This window comes from Nannospalax galili, unplaced genomic scaffold (genome assembly GCF_000622305.1).
Source record: "Nannospalax galili isolate Female #2095 unplaced genomic scaffold, S.galili_v1.0 scaffold568, whole genome shotgun sequence".
NCBI classification, from domain to species: domain Eukaryota; kingdom Metazoa; phylum Chordata; class Mammalia; order Rodentia; family Spalacidae; genus Nannospalax; species Nannospalax galili.
Genome location: NW_008359441.1, coordinates 256,865 through 274,440, shown reverse-complemented (window position 1 = coordinate 274,440; position 17,576 = coordinate 256,865). Strand labels below are relative to the sequence as shown.

The 17,576-nt window shown below is 43.2% G+C and overlaps 1 protein-coding gene and 1 non-coding gene across 2 annotated transcripts in view; both read right to left on the bottom strand.

Annotated features, from left to right (window-relative positions):
• Positions 1-5,663: 5,663 nt before the first annotated feature.
• The window catches only part of Adamts18 (ADAM metallopeptidase with thrombospondin type 1 motif 18), a 161,630-nt gene continuing 149,717 nt past the window's right edge, over positions 5,664-17,576 (bottom strand). The window contains exons 20-23 of the mRNA XM_008822946.2: positions 16,673-16,855; positions 14,525-14,728; positions 12,775-12,922; positions 5,664-7,484 (exon numbers count right to left, since the gene is read on the bottom strand). Coding sequence (XP_008821168.1) covers positions 7,369-7,484; positions 12,775-12,922; positions 14,525-14,728; positions 16,673-16,855 — 651 coding nt within the window. The 3' untranslated portion in view covers positions 5,664-7,368. The remainder of the gene's footprint in view (positions 7,485-12,774; positions 12,923-14,524; positions 14,729-16,672; positions 16,856-17,576) is intronic.
• On the bottom strand, positions 9,249-9,374 carry LOC115068407. The gene has a single exon (XR_003847760.1). It is a non-coding gene; the product is annotated as a small nucleolar RNA SNORA40 (small nucleolar RNA).

Sequence of the window (17,576 nt, the reverse complement as noted above, 5' to 3'; positions counted from 1 at the left end):
TTTTTTACAAGCTTATTTTTTTTTACTGTAACAGATTTAGTCTTCATATTAATTTACTGGATAATTTTAGGAAAGACCCTGAAAACTTTGGTTCTCAGTTTCTATACCTGTGAAATGGGAGAAGCAATCCCTAAAATTCCTTCAGTTCATTTGTATCCAGAAATTGGCAAGAGACAATTTCGTGTAATGAACAGCTTTATGATTTTTTTTGAATCTTGGAAGGGGAATTAAGAATACCTTTGCATAATGTAGATGTGTATGTTTGGTACTGACAACAGGCTGAAAGAATGCATTATGTATAAAGGCTGACACCTCAATTTCATGTGGTCATGCCAAGCCAGTGCATTCCTGGCAATTTATCAGAAAGGGGAGTGTTGGCACCATTCATAAAAATGGCTAACTCGCCCCTTGGCATGTAATGACAGACAGGAGCCAGGACAGCTGCCTTTGCTGTGTCTTGACTGTGAATCTCAGGGTTTCATGCTCTGACTTTGTCCATAAACACACCTGAGGGCCCATGCATAGTTTGCCAAGCGACAGGCCAAAATTATGCATTAAGACTGGCTGGGATGAATACAATATTGAGGATTTAAGACATTAGGACTTCATGACTTTGGAACAGAGTCTACAACCTGGAAGCAGAGTCTTTGGCTTTGGAACAGTGTCTAATTGTCAAATAACTTTTCATTCTGTGCTTCTCTCTCTTTTTAAAATATATATTTTTTATTTACTATTTTCATTTTATGTGTTTGAGTACTTTGTGTGTAAGTACACCCATGTCATGCAATGCCCTCCAAGTCCGAAGAGGGTGTCAGATTCCCCTGGAACTGGAGTTGAGGATGGTTGTTAGCCACCTCATGGGTGATGGAAACTGAACCCAGGTCCTCGGCAAGAACAACCGATGCTCCTAAGCTCTGAGCCATCTTTCTACTCCCTTTCAGTGGTAATTTCTGGTCCTAGAGCTGGAGCCTAGAGTTCTATGCACAGTAGGCAAATGTCCTACCACTTAATGCCAATCTTTAAACATTTTTCAATTAAAGAAACTTTCTGGACTGGAGATAGGGCTCAGCAGTTAAGAGCACTGACTGCTGTTGCAGAGGACCCAGGTTCAATTCCCAGCACCCACATGGTGGCTAACAACCATCCTAACTCCAGTTCCAGGAGAATTTGATGCTCTCTTCTGACCTCCATGGGCACTGTAAGACATGGGTGCACTTACATATATATTCAGGCAATACACTCATACACATAAATTTTTTTTTGGACAGGGGGTCTTCCTAAGTCCCCCAAGTTTCCCAGACTCTCCTTAAACTCACAGTCCTCCTGCTTCAATCTCCCTGGTAGATGTGATGACTGAATTCCTGCCCTATCAGGTCAGCCGTGTTGTGTATTTTCAAGGCCCGTTGGGTGAGAAATAAGATATTTTTCTGTGTTTGTGTCTCACATTGAAGTTGTTGTTCATAGATATTCAATACATTCTCTTGTTGGAAAAAGGAATGTGTGCTAGTCAGCAGACATGTGGGAAAAATAATGTTAGTTGAGGCAGACCAAAGTATAAAAGTGGATATGACTCTGCATGTCAGAGGGACTTTGAGCCTGAAAACAAATAGCAGCTCCAAGAACATGGGAACAGCCTGTCTTCTCAGCACACTGACCTGCAAGTAATAAAATCTTTGGACAACAAGGGCATCATAACAAAGGAAGAAAGCTGCTGAACACAGAAATAATCCCTTCTTTACTGGTTTCGGACTTTGCAGATGTATAAATAGACATGTTAATTTTTTAAGTATCTGGAACCAATCTGGTTTTACAAAACATAAAAACTGTGAATTAACAAATGTAGCCATAAAACAGAAATCAGAGTCCCAGAATAGCTCACATCAGGAGCTCAACTTGTTTAGACTTTAGCTTGGCCCCAAAGCGTTTCTCTAAAGGCTCTTTTCTCTGTCATTAAGGTTGTTTCCCTCCCTCCCTCCCTCCCTCCCTCCGTCCCTCCGTCCTTCCATCCCTCCCTCCCCGTCCCTTATTCCCTCCTCCCTCCCTCTCTCCCTCCCTTCCCTCCTCCCTTTCTCCCTCCCCTCCTCCTTTCCTACTTCCCTCCCCTCCCTTCCCCCTTCTCCCTCCCTCCCTCTGTCCCTTCTTCCGCTCTTCCCTTTCTTCCTCCTTCTTCCCATCATTCGCCCCTCCTCCCTTCTGTCTCATTCCCTCTCAAGTCAAGCCAGTGTATATCTGACAATCTGTCAGGAAGGTGAGCATTGGCACCATTCATAAAAATGCTTAATTCGCCTCGGCATATAATGACAGGCAGGGGCTGGGACAGCTGCCTTTGCTCTGTCCTGACTCTGAATCTCGGGGTTTTATACTTCAGCTTTCTCCATAAACACACTCCTGCGGCCTTATGGATAGTTGCCAAAGACGTGTTTCACTGGGCATTTTCCACTGGCTTCTCTGCTGTGGGTATCTCTTGCCTGTGGATGTCTGACTGAGAGAAATGGCCAGTTGTCCCCGGTACTGCTGCCTCCTATGCAGCAAACCTGCAGCGACACTGGTAATGAGGAAACAAATGACCAGGATTCTGGGTCTCTGTGGTGAATCCTGCCCTTGTCCAATTGTTTGCCTGTGAAATATGCCTAGACGAGATCAGGCAACAAGACACTGGATTATTTGGTGAATTTGGCTTAACCACTGCAGAGCTGTGCTGGGTGGCCTCACTCCTAGGGGCTCCTGGTCTCACTGGGAGGACAGACCCAAGGCACTTCCTTTTTACTCCCCCAGACCAGCTGGTTCCAAGACCAGTTTTTCTTAGAGAAACTTGAATGCATTTAAAGCTGTAAATGCTCAGGCCCCATCTGCAGGCTTCATACATTTAATTCTTGACGCGGCCTGGAAAGTGTTAGTGCCCTGAGGTGATAGTGATGCAGCTAATTGGCTAAGAGGCACTGTCCTGTGGCTCCAGATCCAATGTGCTTTTCAAGGGGCATGGTGACAGGAAAGAAGGCTCTTTGCAAGAAGGTGCTCAGCCCCTACTATGTTGAAGAAGAGTTTATGGGAGCATCAGGACTATTGCTGTAGACATGTGAAGGGAAGGAGAGGAAGGAGTCAGAGGGAGAAGTGTGCCTGGGTCCTTTCTCCACCTGGAACAGCCGGGGCCTGGCTCAAACCATGGGGTTGCAGGCATCGGGGGCACCAAGAGTTATCACCTGGTGACGTCTCTAACATGGGATGGATGCTGGGATGCAGCACTAGGCAAGGTAAAGTGATCCTACCTGTGTGGGGCAGAGGCGCTGAGTTGGCGAGGTCCCCTGAGAATGAACAGAAGAGGGGCAGAATGAAAGAGGAGGAGGAGGTTCACAGAGCTTCATGCTGCTGGCCAGTGCTGCCTGTTTCTCATTTCCGTCAGGAAGCTAGAACACATCTTGAACTATATGACACCAGCTGATAGTATATGCAGTGCCCTTTATTATTAGACAATCTGGATTGTAAACCCAGCTATGTCCCTTTATTATTTTGTGTGTGTGTGAGTGCATTGACTGCATGTATGTAAGTGCACCTGTGTCATTCAATGCCCAAGGGGGACAGAAACAGGTGACAGATCCCATGGACCTGGAGTTATAGATGGTTGTTAGCCCCCATGAGAGTACTGGGAATTGAACCTGGGTCCTCTGCAATAGCAGCCACTGTTCTTAACTGCTGAGCCATCTCTAGCCAGCTATCTAACCCCTTATTTAGGAATACCTTACAACCATCTCTTTAAGAAGTTCAAACAGGATGGTGGTGTGGGAAAGGAAAAGAACTGTTTGTCACCACTTGGTAGGAACAGACAACTATCTGGACATGTTTAGAATACGTCTTTAAATTCCTTCTCAACACAAAATCTCTCAGAAGTTGCATCATGATGTCTAACTCTATCAGCAAAGGACAATTTACATTATTCTTTCTCTGTATGGTTGGGAATTGGGATTCGGCAGAACATTCTAATTTATCCTAAGCTTGGTGACACTGAGCTGCACGACTTTGAGGAGCTATGAGCAGTTCAAGTCTCCTTGGAAAATTCTTTCAGATAGTAATTTTGTAAACTAGTTGTATAAGTGAGTGGGTTTTTTTTTTTTAAACTAAAATGAGTAATTTTCATGTTAATCAGATTTTTTTTTCTCCTGGGATGGGAATCAAACATAGTCTCATACAAGCTAGGCAAACAGCCTACCACGAAACCCCACCCCCAACCCCATAAGAATTTATTTTTATTTATTTTGGTTTATTGAGTCAGGGTCTCCCTGTAGCCACAGCTAGCCTGGAACCTGCTATGTAGACCAGGCTGGCCTCAATCTCAAATCTGTCTCTACAAAAATATGCTTTTCTTCAGTTCCATTTTCTATTCTCAACCATAATCCTTTGTTTTCCTGGACAGCAGTAATTCATATCAAACTGCTTAAATATGTTTTAGAGTTAATCCTGTGTATGATCACAAATGCAAAGACATACAGTCTGATTATCTGGATAGTTCTTAATGGGTTTTCTGAACCTCTGCAACCTTAATGGACAGTGAAGGAAATCATGGAAATATCCCTTAAATAAAAATTTATTCACTTTAACAACAACAAATTTGGAAAACCTGGGAACACATACTGTTTAGTTTGGTTTTTCTTTCTCAAGATGTACCACCCCGCTAGAAAATGAACAGAAAACTTAACAGTATATATATATATATATATATATATATTCTTTTTGAGACAGGGTCTTCCTGTAACCCCAGCTGGCCTGGAACTATGTAGACCAGGCTTTCCCAGACTCACAGAGATCTGCCTGCCTCTGCCTCCCAAGTGCTGGGATTAAAGGCTTGCACCACCACGCCTTGCTCTTGCAAAAATATTTTACCAGAATACCTTTCAAATAGAATGTAGCTTTGGTAGTTCTTTCTTCAATGAGCTCCATGAGCAAATGTTTATGTGCCCCCGCCCCGCCCCCCGCAAAGAATTTAGTATCTCAGATGAAATGTGTCTGATTTTTTTCCATATTTACCTATTTGTGTGTGTTTAGGGGTGTGTGTAAAGAACCTGTACATGTGCCACAGCATGTGTATAGGTCAGGACAATTTAGAGGAGTTGGTTTTCTCCTTCTATCGTGTAGGTTCTGGGCATCAAACCAAGGTGGTCAGGCTTGGTAGCAAGCTCATTTACCTGCTAAACCAGCTCACTGGTCCCCAATGTAACATTATTGGAAAGTTTTCGATTTTCTTAATGTACAATGATGACAAATTATGAATCTCTGCTTCATTCAACGAAGGTACTCTAAGGTGCTTAATCAACCTTTATACAGTTAAAGTAGTTGGAAATAAGTGATTTCCCATTGTTTACGAATTTATCAAGTATCTGCCAGGTGTGGTTGCACATGTCTTTGATCCCAGGACTTGGGAGGGAGGCAGAGGCAGGTGGATCTTAGTGTTGTTGGAGGACAGCCTGGTCTACAGTGAGTGATCCTGTCTGTGGGGGGGAAAAAAAGAATTTTTAAAAAGAATTTAACAAGTGAAAAAAAATCAACAAGTATCAAAGATAAAGAAACAGAATACTTTATTATAAAACTTATAAAATAATTAAATATTACACATATATTTTGACTTTTCTCTATAATCCATGTATTCTTTTATTCAACATTTTCCCTCAGAATTAATATCACTTACCCAGAGAAGCGAGTGAAAACACAAAAGAATAGACTATTAATAAATTAACTCTTTTCCATAAAATAATAAAATGATAATTATATAAAGACACACATAATTTGCCACTTTTTAGAGGGAAACAGAGTGTTAGTATGGTACACTTTTTTTCCTCATAGCCAAATGGTGTCTGAAGCCCAAGCCAAGGTTAAAAGAAACTCTTAATCTTTCCTTCCTTGGGATTCAAGAACTGATGGTTTCAATTGGGATGGGAACAAAGAATGTTGCTAAATTTAACAGACTGCTGTCTAGTTGGTTATGCTGAGCTGGCAAACCCCTATTTGAACTGAGACTTTGTGAAGCAGTAAAATTGAGTTACATTCATCAAAGAAGTTGGGGGGGGGATAGAATAGCGCTATATAAATATGTCCTCTAGAACCACTTCTCATGACTGTGTCCTTGTGTAACTTTTTTTTTAAGTGTCGTTGGTTTTGGCAAAAGAGTGTGGTGTTTTTCCAATTGAGAACAGTTTTAAGCTTGTTAATGCCATCAACAGCTGGCTCCCAGTGACTGAAATTTTCACTTGAGACACTGGAATATTCATGGAGGAGCCTTGGCTATTGTGATATATTAATATTAAAGTAGCAAGACAAATGGATTTTTCTATGGTTTTATTTTTCCTTAACTAAGTCATAGGGAAAATTGAAACTTGTCAGCTGGTAGGCGAAAGCCTCAAGCAGCCTTTAATTTTCTAAGCACTTTCATAATATGGATTGAACATTATGAATGATGGGAACTCCCTTCAAACATGCTATTTTGCCACTTAGTGACTATTTTTTTTTAACACCAGAATGAGCATGTCACCAAGTTTCATTTTCAAATAGCTGGCACCAGCCTCCCACATTCTCATTCAGTAAGCACCAAAAGTTATGAGGTTGATGTCACGTGAAAAACATCAATATTTCAGGTTCCCCCCCAAGTGTGAATTTTAATTACATGGAGATCTTAAATAGTCTGCGTTGCCCTGTTTCCAGAATGTTGTTTGAAATACTTTTCAAGTTGTTAATGTCAGTTTTGGAGACTCTTTACAAGCAGAAGATACTTGAAACAAAATAATACACACACAGTAATTAAAAACATGAAGCTTGTCAGTCCAGCAGCAAGCCTCCATGTGAGCACCGTTTGACACTGGATGAAACTCTAGGCTTGGCTGTTCACAGGGTTGGGTGATACTGTGAATTCCAAGCAACCATTTGCAAAGCGTTCCATCCACATATTCGATGGCTCCAAGTCCTCAGTCTCTAACCCGAAGCCTTAAAGGACCTTTTGAGAACAGATGTCTTTGCCATTGAATCCTTTGAAGTTTAAGGGTATGTGCACGGGGAGGAGGGGAGGATTCCCATCCCAAAGTTGATATAGTTCTCACTTTGTCAGAATGAAAACGTGGTATCTTTCAGTGTGATCCATCACATCTTTCAGATGACAGTGCAAATCAAAGGTTATTTGTTTTTTTTTAAAGTCAGATTTGTCATTTCCTCTTGTTGTCAGGTCCTTCAGAGTACCACGTGCTACCAGGGATCAGATAAGGAGTCTGGTGCCCATCTGCCCATTCTTCAAACCCTGCAGCAGCTCCTTAGTGGTTTGCAGTCCTGATAAAAAGGCCTGGAGATGAACGGGTAAGCCGTTGGTCTGAAGCGGTGGGGGAGGCCCTGGGATCACTGCTTCCTTGTGCATGATCTGCAGCACTGAGTGCCATAAAACTTGTGGTTGCAGACGCTGTGCCGAGGGACCAGATGGCACCAGCTGAAGAGATCAACACAGGATGGATCCTCTGCAAAGACAGAATGCAGGTAGCATGTCAGCTGGGATTATGGACTGTAAGATGAGGGAGGGCCTACAGAGCTAAGATCCTGGGCCCACCTGCCTTTGTCCCTCTGGGTTCTACCCATGATGCATCAGGGCTTTGTCAGAGCAGGATTAGGATTAGCCAAAAGGAACTGTGTCCATTAACAAAACTGAAATTGGGGGATGTTAGAAAAGGAGTAATATCTAATAGATTACATCTGATTGTCTGCATAGAACCTGGAATTAACATTGACTTGAGGGCCCATGGAAAGCATCCTGAAGAGCTCATTAGGTTGGAGCTCTTATAACTCATTGCTTCTGATTTAGAAATTCATTTGGGTATGGGGGGATACAGTCCCTCCCTCCCCTCATGTTCTTCTGAACTCTTTTTAAAAGTGTTTTATCTTTATTTTATGCATATGAGCATGTTGCCTACATGTGCATAAGTATACCCATGTCAGTCAGCAGAGGGTGTTGGATTCCCCCAGAACTGGAGTTATGAATGGTTGTTAGCCACCATGTAGGTGCTGGGAACCTTACCCAGGTCCTCTGCAAGAGCAGCCGCTGCTCTTAACTGCTAAGTCATCACTCCAGCCCTTGAACTCTCTATGTAGCTAAGGGCTAGGCCTTAAAGTCCTAAGCCTCCCTTCTCTACCTCCTGAGTGCCTGGGTTTATGTGATCCTGGGGATTTAACCTAGAGCTTCCTGTGTGCTAGCCAAGCACTCTATCAATTGAGCCACATCCACAGCCCAGTAATTCTGCATTTCTAACTGACCCTGGGGAGGTTGTTGCTGGTGTGCTTAAGGTATATTGGGAGTTGGGACATTTGGATTTGAGGCCCAGATCTTATATTCTGTATAGGTATAAACACATCTTGCCAGTTTGCAGACAGGTGAATCAGTTCCTGCCTTTTCCAATTCTGTCAGCTATTCACGATGACATGTGTGATTAGCCACTGGAAATAGGACATTGTACATCTGGAATTCTTATAGCCTTAAGGGATATACAATGCATGTGAAATAGTACATAAAACATGATTTAGGAGGTAAGACTCATGATTTTACTATATTTTAAGGTGGATTTTTGACTTCAAAAATAGTTACTATCTATCCAGACCTGGTGGAACATGCCTTGTAATTCTAGTACTGTCCAAGGCTCTCTTTGGCTTGGGAATTTGAAGTCAGTCTGAGCAACATGAGTGCCCCGTCCCCCCAAGAAAAAAAACCACCACCACTATGTGCATGTCTATTCTATACTCCATACATGCATATTTTCTACAGAATACACGAGTGAAATATTCTCATTCCTAACTGGAATTCTTTTCTTTTCCCATCTAATCTTTACCTCAAAACTTTCCCCATCACTTCATTCTCTAGGATCTGGTTCTCAATGCCCTCAGGAAGGAACCTCACATTCCTCTCTCCCCCAATCCAGTCGTAGCCCTTTACTGATCCTTGATGTACGGGTGTGCTCTGGCTTCCATTTTTCCCTTTCCCCCTTCGCCCAGTCGGTAAATGAGCCTTCCCCTTGGCTCCCAGGAAATGCTCCTTGAGTTTACCCACACATCACACTATGTAGTTGCTTATTTTCTGTCTGTCCCCTAGAAATCCAATTCTTACAGAGTTGGGACTTTGTCTGCTTTCTTCATTGGTTTGTTCCCAGTACTTAATATAGGGTCAACCACAAAGTAGTTGCTAAATAAATCATTTTAAAATCAACACCATCACCACTCCGAACTGGCTTCTGCATCATATCCCTTCCTACATGCATCAAAACTCAGACTGAACAATGAGTTCTACATTGCAAAAGAGGATTTATTTTCACACCTGTCTTTAAGTCTTGTCCTCTGGTTCAAAAAATACATCCGCACATGCTATTATTATTATTTGAAAAAATGTAACCATCAAGGTTAAAATAAGCAAGTTAAACCATATGAACTATATTTTCTAATAACTTTTGGATATATTTTTTTGAAAGTGATGCCTAGTACATTTGCTGGCAGGTTTGGTAAAGGATGCAAGAGGAAAAACAATGACAAGAGGAATTTTGGCATAGGTATATGGAAGAGTTGAAGTCCTTATCCCTGAAGGGGGCATCTCTACAGGTCTGGGATTGGACACCAGAAGATTGGTGTGAGATATACTAGGTTAGACACACAAGCCAGACTTTAAAATGAAGACCCAGCTAACCTCAATTTGCATAATATATACACATATATTTCTTCAAATTCAATAATTGCTGATTCCCCCAATCAATGTTCCTGGATCAGCTTCTTTTTACATTCTAGATGATTCTGTGGATGCAATGGAAGGGAAGACCTAGAGGATAGACATAGGCCACTGGAAGTATGGCCCAAACTTCACTGTCATTTTCTTTTTTGGTCTTGATACTAGGTCTTGATAAAGACTCCAGGTTGGCTTTGAACTTGTGGCCATGCTTCTGCAATACCTTGCCAAACCACACTACTGTGTCAACACTTATCTCTCTTGAGAAAATGGAGTTTCAACAGGAACCTGTAGCTGGGCCCTCGTGTTTCACAAAGCAAGCCAGGAGGCAGAGGTGAGGCATGCTGGTATGCCTGACATGTATGTACCCTGTTTTCTTGTGTGTGATTATAAGAATGGTTATGAAGTGCTAGTTATTTCAGTCTATGAAAATGGAGCATCTGTCAGTACCTTGGTCACTGCATGCAGCTAATCTTCACATGCCACCCAGCGTCCAACCTCTCCTTACTCTAGTGGTAGGCATTCATGTCTCTCATCAGATGGCCTCAGCCATCTCACAACCTCCTCCAGGCAACCCCCATCCTCCAGGCAACCCCCATCCTCACTGTCACCACTCAGGATCATAGAGCAGGCCCAGAGCTCTCCATCTTGCACAGAGTTAAACCTGATGCCTTTATGCTGCCTGACAGGCCCCTGTACCCCTTTTAGATGATGCCTACCCGGTCCTCTCCTCCTTCCTCCTATTCTAAGCATCTTGCTATTCCTTAATTAGATTTGTATATTTCTGTATATGGCCAACAAAATATTTGCCTGTTGGGCTTGTATATACAGGACTGTCAATCCTAGCTACTCGAGAAGCTGAAGCAGGGTAATCCAAACTACAGGGTCTGCTGAAGTAACTTAGTGAGACTGTCTCTCAATGAGAGCTGGGGATGTAACACAGTGGCAGTCCATTGGCCTGGCAGGTACGAGGCCCTTGGTTCAATACCCAGTACCATCACATACCCCTCCAATTGTCTTTACTCTTTAGAGTCTTGGCACCATTAAGAGGCACCTAGAGTAGCCCCCACCTCTTTTAATCAGTCTTGCTTCTGACACACTTCCGTTACTTTGACATGGCAGAACTACCCACCATCATACTGCCTGGAGCTCTCCACTATCTACATTTCTTCCTCAAGGCACTGAGCTCCTTGGAACTTAAGGATAGGCCCTTTCCTTACTGTGCCCCTAAAGGAGAGCCCTGGGGATACATGGTGGGTGCCTTGTGGCTTTGATTTGAATAGAGGACTTTACCACACTGTACATACTGGTCTTGGATTTAATGCATACTTAGAATATGCTGTGAGTCAGATGAGTGTCAGGCACTGAGAACAAAAAAACTGTCTTCTCCCTCACATTCTCACCCGGGAGATGCTCCCAGGACTGACCAAAGTGCTGAGGGGCTTCATTTTGCTTCTCCACTGAACTTTGTATATGTGGAATCCTTGGTGGTGGTCTGATAGAGGTAGACAGGAGGAGGAGGTCTGGGAGCATACAGCACAGTGCTCTAATACACACATCTTCAGTGTCATTTCAATACTGACTAGAGATGATCGACTTTTCAGCAATTGCTACATTATGCTTTTGCTTGTCATTGCTACATTATGCTTTTGCTTGTCTTTGGAAGGTTTCAGATAACATAGAAGTGGGGTGGGGGGAAACTGAGGCCCAGAGCCAAGCAGCAGATCAATGGTAACTCGAATGGGAAGTGAGATGGACAGGGGAGAGGAAGGGAGTAGCAGTCCCAAGTCTGACTCGCCACAAATTAGAAAAAGTAGGCTAGGAGACTGGATCGTCTTAGAAAACCTGTGTTAAAGATTCCTTAGCGTAATAATATCTGGTGAGCCTGAAAAATACTTTCTGGTGCTTGTCAGATTCCTTTAAAATGAGTTGGGCTTGTAAAGCCTAGTCGTGAATTACCCATCAGTACCCACTGCCCTGTACTTGAACTGGCTAGGAAAACATTTAAGGTGTGGTCATAAGACAACATATAGTCATTTAAATAGATTGTAATTTATCTGTCTTGTCAACTAATGTGAGCTCCCTTGTTTTTTTTTCTTTGCAACAGGGTCTCCCTGAAGCCCCAACTGGCTGGAATTCACTATAGATGAAGCTTGCCTTGATCTCGCAGAGATCTGCCTCCAGAGTGCTGGGATCGTGCTACCATACCCGGCTCTTACTGTAACTTTTGTTCATTGTTTTTTAAAACTCTATTTTATGGGCTGGAGAGCTGGTGTAGCCATAAAGGCTCAGGCTCATAACCAAAAAAGACAAAAACTTATTTTTATTTTATGTGTATGTGAGTAGTGCATGTATTTAAGTGCATCACGTGTGTACAATGCTTGCAGAGGCTAGTATAGGGCATCAGATCTCCTGGAACTAGAGTTACAGATGGTTGTTAACTGCCATGTAGGTGCTGGGAATTGAACCTGGGTCCTCTGCAAGAGCAGCCAGTGCACTTAACTCTTGAGCTATCTCTCCAGTCCTCATTTTTATATTAACATATAACAAATAATTTTTTTTGAGAAGGGCCCATGTAGCTCAGGTTGGCCTTGAACTCACTATGTAGCCAAGTGAGTTCTACCTCACTTGTAATCTTCCTGCCTTCCCCCTCCCAAATGCTGGGATTATAGGCATGCCCTGTGCCCAGTTTTATGCAGTGCTGGGAATCAAACTTAGGGATTCCTTCATGCTAGGCAAGCACGCAATCCACAAACAGAGCCATATCTTTAAAAAAATCAAAGAGGCTGGCAAGATGACCATTTCCCAAGAATAAGTGGCTGAAAAGCCTTATGGGATGAAAGTCTGTGTTCAGACACATGTATAGAAAATTTTGAGAGTATCTACCCCAGATTTGCACTTTGTACAAACCTAAGAACAGGGTCCCATAGATGTCGATGGGAACAAAGTGTCTAGAATCATGCAACACACAAGTGACACAACCAAATATGATGAGCTTTGGAAAAGCTTTCTAAAAAACTGGTAAAATTGATAGAGATGAGATCCTTTACCTCTCTTTTCAGGAGCTGGACAGAAGTTCGTGTTACAGGCTCGGAGCGCTGGCGGCTTCTGTTGGAGCAGACAACTTGAAGAAGGCCGGCCTTGCTGCATACAGTGGACAGAGCGGGTCTGAACCCCTCCCCCACAGGTTACTGTGCACTGCCAAGGAGGGAAAGAGAAGATGTCAGAGATGCTCAGCCAGATGGTGTCCTCTCTGAGGTCAGTAACATTAAACAGAAGCAATCTCCAAGTTCATGGCCAAGGTGCCTGCCAGTGAAACACATGGTCTGGAGCCAGGCCTATTTGCTTTCAGTCCCAGTCCATCCTGGTGTGCATGAGATGTTTGACCTATCAGGTCTTAGGTAAGTCCTGTCTTACCCAACAATATATTTTATGTGGCTCATAAAAGAAAAGAGACCGGCTTTAGAAGTAGCCTTAAGAACAGAGACACAAACCCAGACATGGCTAGGGTTCATGGCTACAAGAATTCCAGGCAATCTCTGCCTGGAGGCAGATGAGGATAGTTTTAAACTAGGACAGAAAAGGACAAAATGGTCAGAGATATTTTAGAATGGTGCTTTGACAGATTCCATGATGGCACAGGGTACTTGCTACTTTCTAAACACCTTTGATTCCACTGTCCAATTAAAAATACAGAAGGTTGGGGCTGGAGAGAGGGCTCAGCAGTTGAGAGCACTGGCTGCCCTTGCAGAGGACCCAGGTTAAGTTCCCAGCACCCACATGGTGGTTAACAACTGTCCATAACTCCAGCTTCAGTGAATCTGATGCCCTCTTTTGGCCCCTGTAGGCATTGCACTCACATGGTACACTTACATACATGCAGGCGCATAAAAACATTTAAAAAATACTTTTAGTGTATGAGTGTGGATGAATATGATCAAAGTATGTGACTGACCCATGTGAAAATCTTTATAGTCATTGTACATAGTAATGGGTTTCATACCAATAAAAAGAATTTATAAATGTTAAATTATAAAACTTAAACAAGAAACACGTGTGTGTACATATAACACATATATGGTGTTATGCCTAGTCAATTAGAAGTATTCGAGCACACCCAGTTTCCTCTCATTCATACTTAGTTTCAGGTTCTCCAGTGCCTACTTCTATATATACACAGGCACCACCAGGGCCCGTGTTTAAGGGTGAGGTGAGTAGTTTCCCTCTGATCAGTAAGTTCTGTGAACCAGATATCATCTGCTGTAACCATGTCCCAAGGATCTCAACATACCCTTAGTTTCCTGCACCTGCCCTGTTCTGAGAGAGCCTCATTTACCAATCCTGGACCACTGTGATTAGTTTCAACCAAATGTTCCCAGAAAAACACGTCACTTGGTGAGTTTAAAACTTGGGTGGCCAACTATTCTAATACTTAACCTTTCTCATGCATGAAATTGGGCCACTAATGATTACTACAGGGTGGATGCAAGGCTGAGGAGAGACAGTGTGTGCTAAGGGGGGTTAATCTGAAGTGGGGATTTAAAAGCAGCAGCAGCAGCTAATGTGGCAGGCCAGGTGACAGGACCAGTACTTTATAGTCATTGCTTCATTCCTCCCATTCTTCTAGGTGTAAAAACCAAGGTTAACAGATTGCATAACCTGGCCAGGTTCACACAAGGGTGGAACTGACCCAGAAATGCAAACCCCTTTCTGCTGATGAACTAGGAACAGTGGTTGGCAGGCTGCCTCCTTTGTTGCATCTCACCTGAACATCAGGCTCCTGAATCTGTAGGCACCTACCTGTTGCCATGGTGACGAATACCATCCAGCTGCCATGCTGTATACTGGGCAAGCCCTTTGGGTGCAGGCCTCTTCCAGTTCCAGGTTTGGTTTCTTAATATTGCGGCATCTTCGCTCTGGGAAGGTTACCAGTTTCCCCTGCAAGGTCTTCTCACTGCACTTCAGTTCTCTCTTCCTCACACCCACACCACAGGTTGTGGAACACTAGGAGCCAAGAACAGTGGTATAGGCATGCAAAGCTCCAGTCAAAATCTGCTGAGATGTCCACACAAAGTCAGCCCTACATCCTTGAGGGACTTGAGGACACAGCAGCTAGGTCCTCCTTGTTTTACAGGTAAGGAAACCAAAGGGCAGAACATTGCAATGACCTCCCTCGAGTCATAGAGCTCAAAGAGCGATCCCTTGTTCAGAGACTAGAGTTGCCATTCAGATGTGAGATCCAGGCCATTGATTAACTTTGTCAAGGCCTCATACATCATCCTGTAATAGTTTAAAATACTCTTTTTTTCATTGGCCTCCATTGCTCTTGGTAAAAGATCAGAGCTGAGCATGTGTTTCAATGTCTGGGTCTCCTGCAGCCACTCTGAGTGGAGAGTTTGACTCAAGGAAAGAAAATTATTAGGACAGAACCACTGTCAAATAATTCCCCTTTATTTTTACCCCTCCTTCCCATTGGTTAGATATAACTTAATCCTGGGGAGGAGGAGAAAAGAGAGTATCTTAAACTATTTAATATATAAGGGCCTGAAAGAAATAAATGATGATTATATCAATACATCAATATTAATATTGTGAACTATGAGGGAGCTATGTTAGCTCCATTGTAAAGAAGAAAGGGAGGCCAGCCCAAAGTTGCCCTCACAGTAACTACTGATAGCTGATTTCAAATAGGGCATGTTTTTCATTTTCTAATAGCATCTTTTTAAAAAAAAATGGGTGAAGAGGAGAGGGACAGCCATATTGTTGTATCTCATTCCTGACATGGGTCAGAGCTTATGACATTGCATAAAAGTGCACTGATGGAATAGTGTGTGGCTAACAGGATAGATGATAGACACTGCCTGTGGTTTGTTGAAATTCATTGTTAAGTTCTCCAGATATAGAATGAGGTGGAGCCTATATCTGTAAGTATTTCCAGAAGGGTTTAACTGAGGTAGGATAACCTACTCCTACCTCATTTATAAGCTGAATAAAAGGAAATATGGCATTGAGTACCAACCTTCATCTCTCTCTGCTTCCTGATTGTGAACACAATGTTACCAGCTGCCTTAGTCACCCCCAAACTGTGAGCCAAAATAAACCCTCCCTCAAGTTGCCTCTGCCAAGTAATTTATCACAGTCATGAGAAAAGTAACATATCACCCAACTATGACTACTTCTCTCCTCTTTTTTGGTATTATCTTCCTTACCAGACCATAATCTCCTTCAGAGTAAGAGACCCCATTTGTTACTAGTGTGTACTCTAGACACTGGATATAGAGCTCGTTCTAAATTCAACCATGAGTCCCAAGCCAGAGATCAAGAGGGCATCTTCTTTTCCTACCCCCATAAATGCTTAAAGGTACCAACCACCTCTTCAAGGACTTCTCTCTACTCTTGAAACCTTTTAACCTTTTGTCTTCGTTACTGTACTACCCACTCAAGGGCCTTCCTTGCTTTGCAACAGTTACACTTCGTTTAAAATCGCAGTCTGCTCCTCCAGGAAAATGTTTCCCCTTGTTGCCTACAACATAGGATTCATCTCTACTGGGCTGTTGCACCACACCACTGGCTTTACTGAACATGCCTGTTTCCTCTCCCATGGGAAAGGGCATATCCATCAAGGACAGCTTACCTGCGAGATTCCACCTCCAGCCTTTAGGCTTCTGGGATGGTATCCCCTGATCTGGATTCGTCCTACAATCAGTCCCTGGTCAGCTTTGAGCTTTCTGATATTACAGACTTTTCTATGTGTAATTTATAAGTTTTACATCTTTACTGTGGCATAGGCCTGACTAGTATTAAAGGTGCTTTATGAACATTTAGTGACCAGCCAGCACGTAGTAGGTACCTGGTATATACATGCAACACAAAAGAACCTTGTGGGTGCGGGTGAGTGAACTGAGTATTTATAAAAATAAGCCCCCAGTAGTGCACCTAAACACGTACCTCACTCCAGGAAGAGGTGACCCACTGTAGCCGGGTATTTTTGGGGCAACGTCCCAGCACACACCCCTCCTGTGCCTCAGGTCTGGTGCTGCTGGAGCATAGACTCTCAGAGACAGTCTTGGCTGCAGAGTTCTTACACAGAAGATCACGTCTCCTGACTCCCCGGCCACAGGTCTTGGAACACTTGGAGAAAAAAAGGGCCATTTGAGTCTCATTTCAGATTAATTTCATTTGGGTGAATACTGAGAACATATTGATGGAATGGGTGCAAAACTCTTTTAAGCATTTGAAAAAAGTATCTGGAGAAGCCTCTTGCGTTGGGATAACTCTGTCCAGAGGCCCAGGAGAGAGAACCCCATGACTAGCTATCACTTCAGCCATCCGCAGAGCCAGCAGCTGCTGTGTCCCCCAGCTGGAAGATGCACTCTGCTTGTCACCAGGCTGGGGCTGGTCTCTGCACAGGGTAGGTGGTACCAACTGGAAAGAGGGGATGACCTGTCCACTGATGGACTGTCTTTCTGTCATGAAGTGTTTGGCTAAAGGAGTGTTACTGTATCTCCATCAAGGAGAATAACAGAAGTATGTGCACATTGAATATGAACGTGGTCATCAGCACCAACAGGTAGTCTTGCTCTCCTTGGGCACGGTGCTAACTACTGGGCAGAGGACATAGCACTCATCAAAATTCCTGAATCAATTTGCATCATGCGAATCTTCACAGTGGGAATTTTGCTTTATTCTTAAGGTCTTTCTGAGAATTCTGTAAAATAGGTATGGTGAGAGATAGACTGTTTGCTATGAGAGGAGCAGCTAAAAACTTAACAAGATCACTTTAGACTTTGGCTCTACACAGGGATTTGTCCAGGAGGAGTGGACCACCTTGCTGGTCTTTGCATTCTTTTTC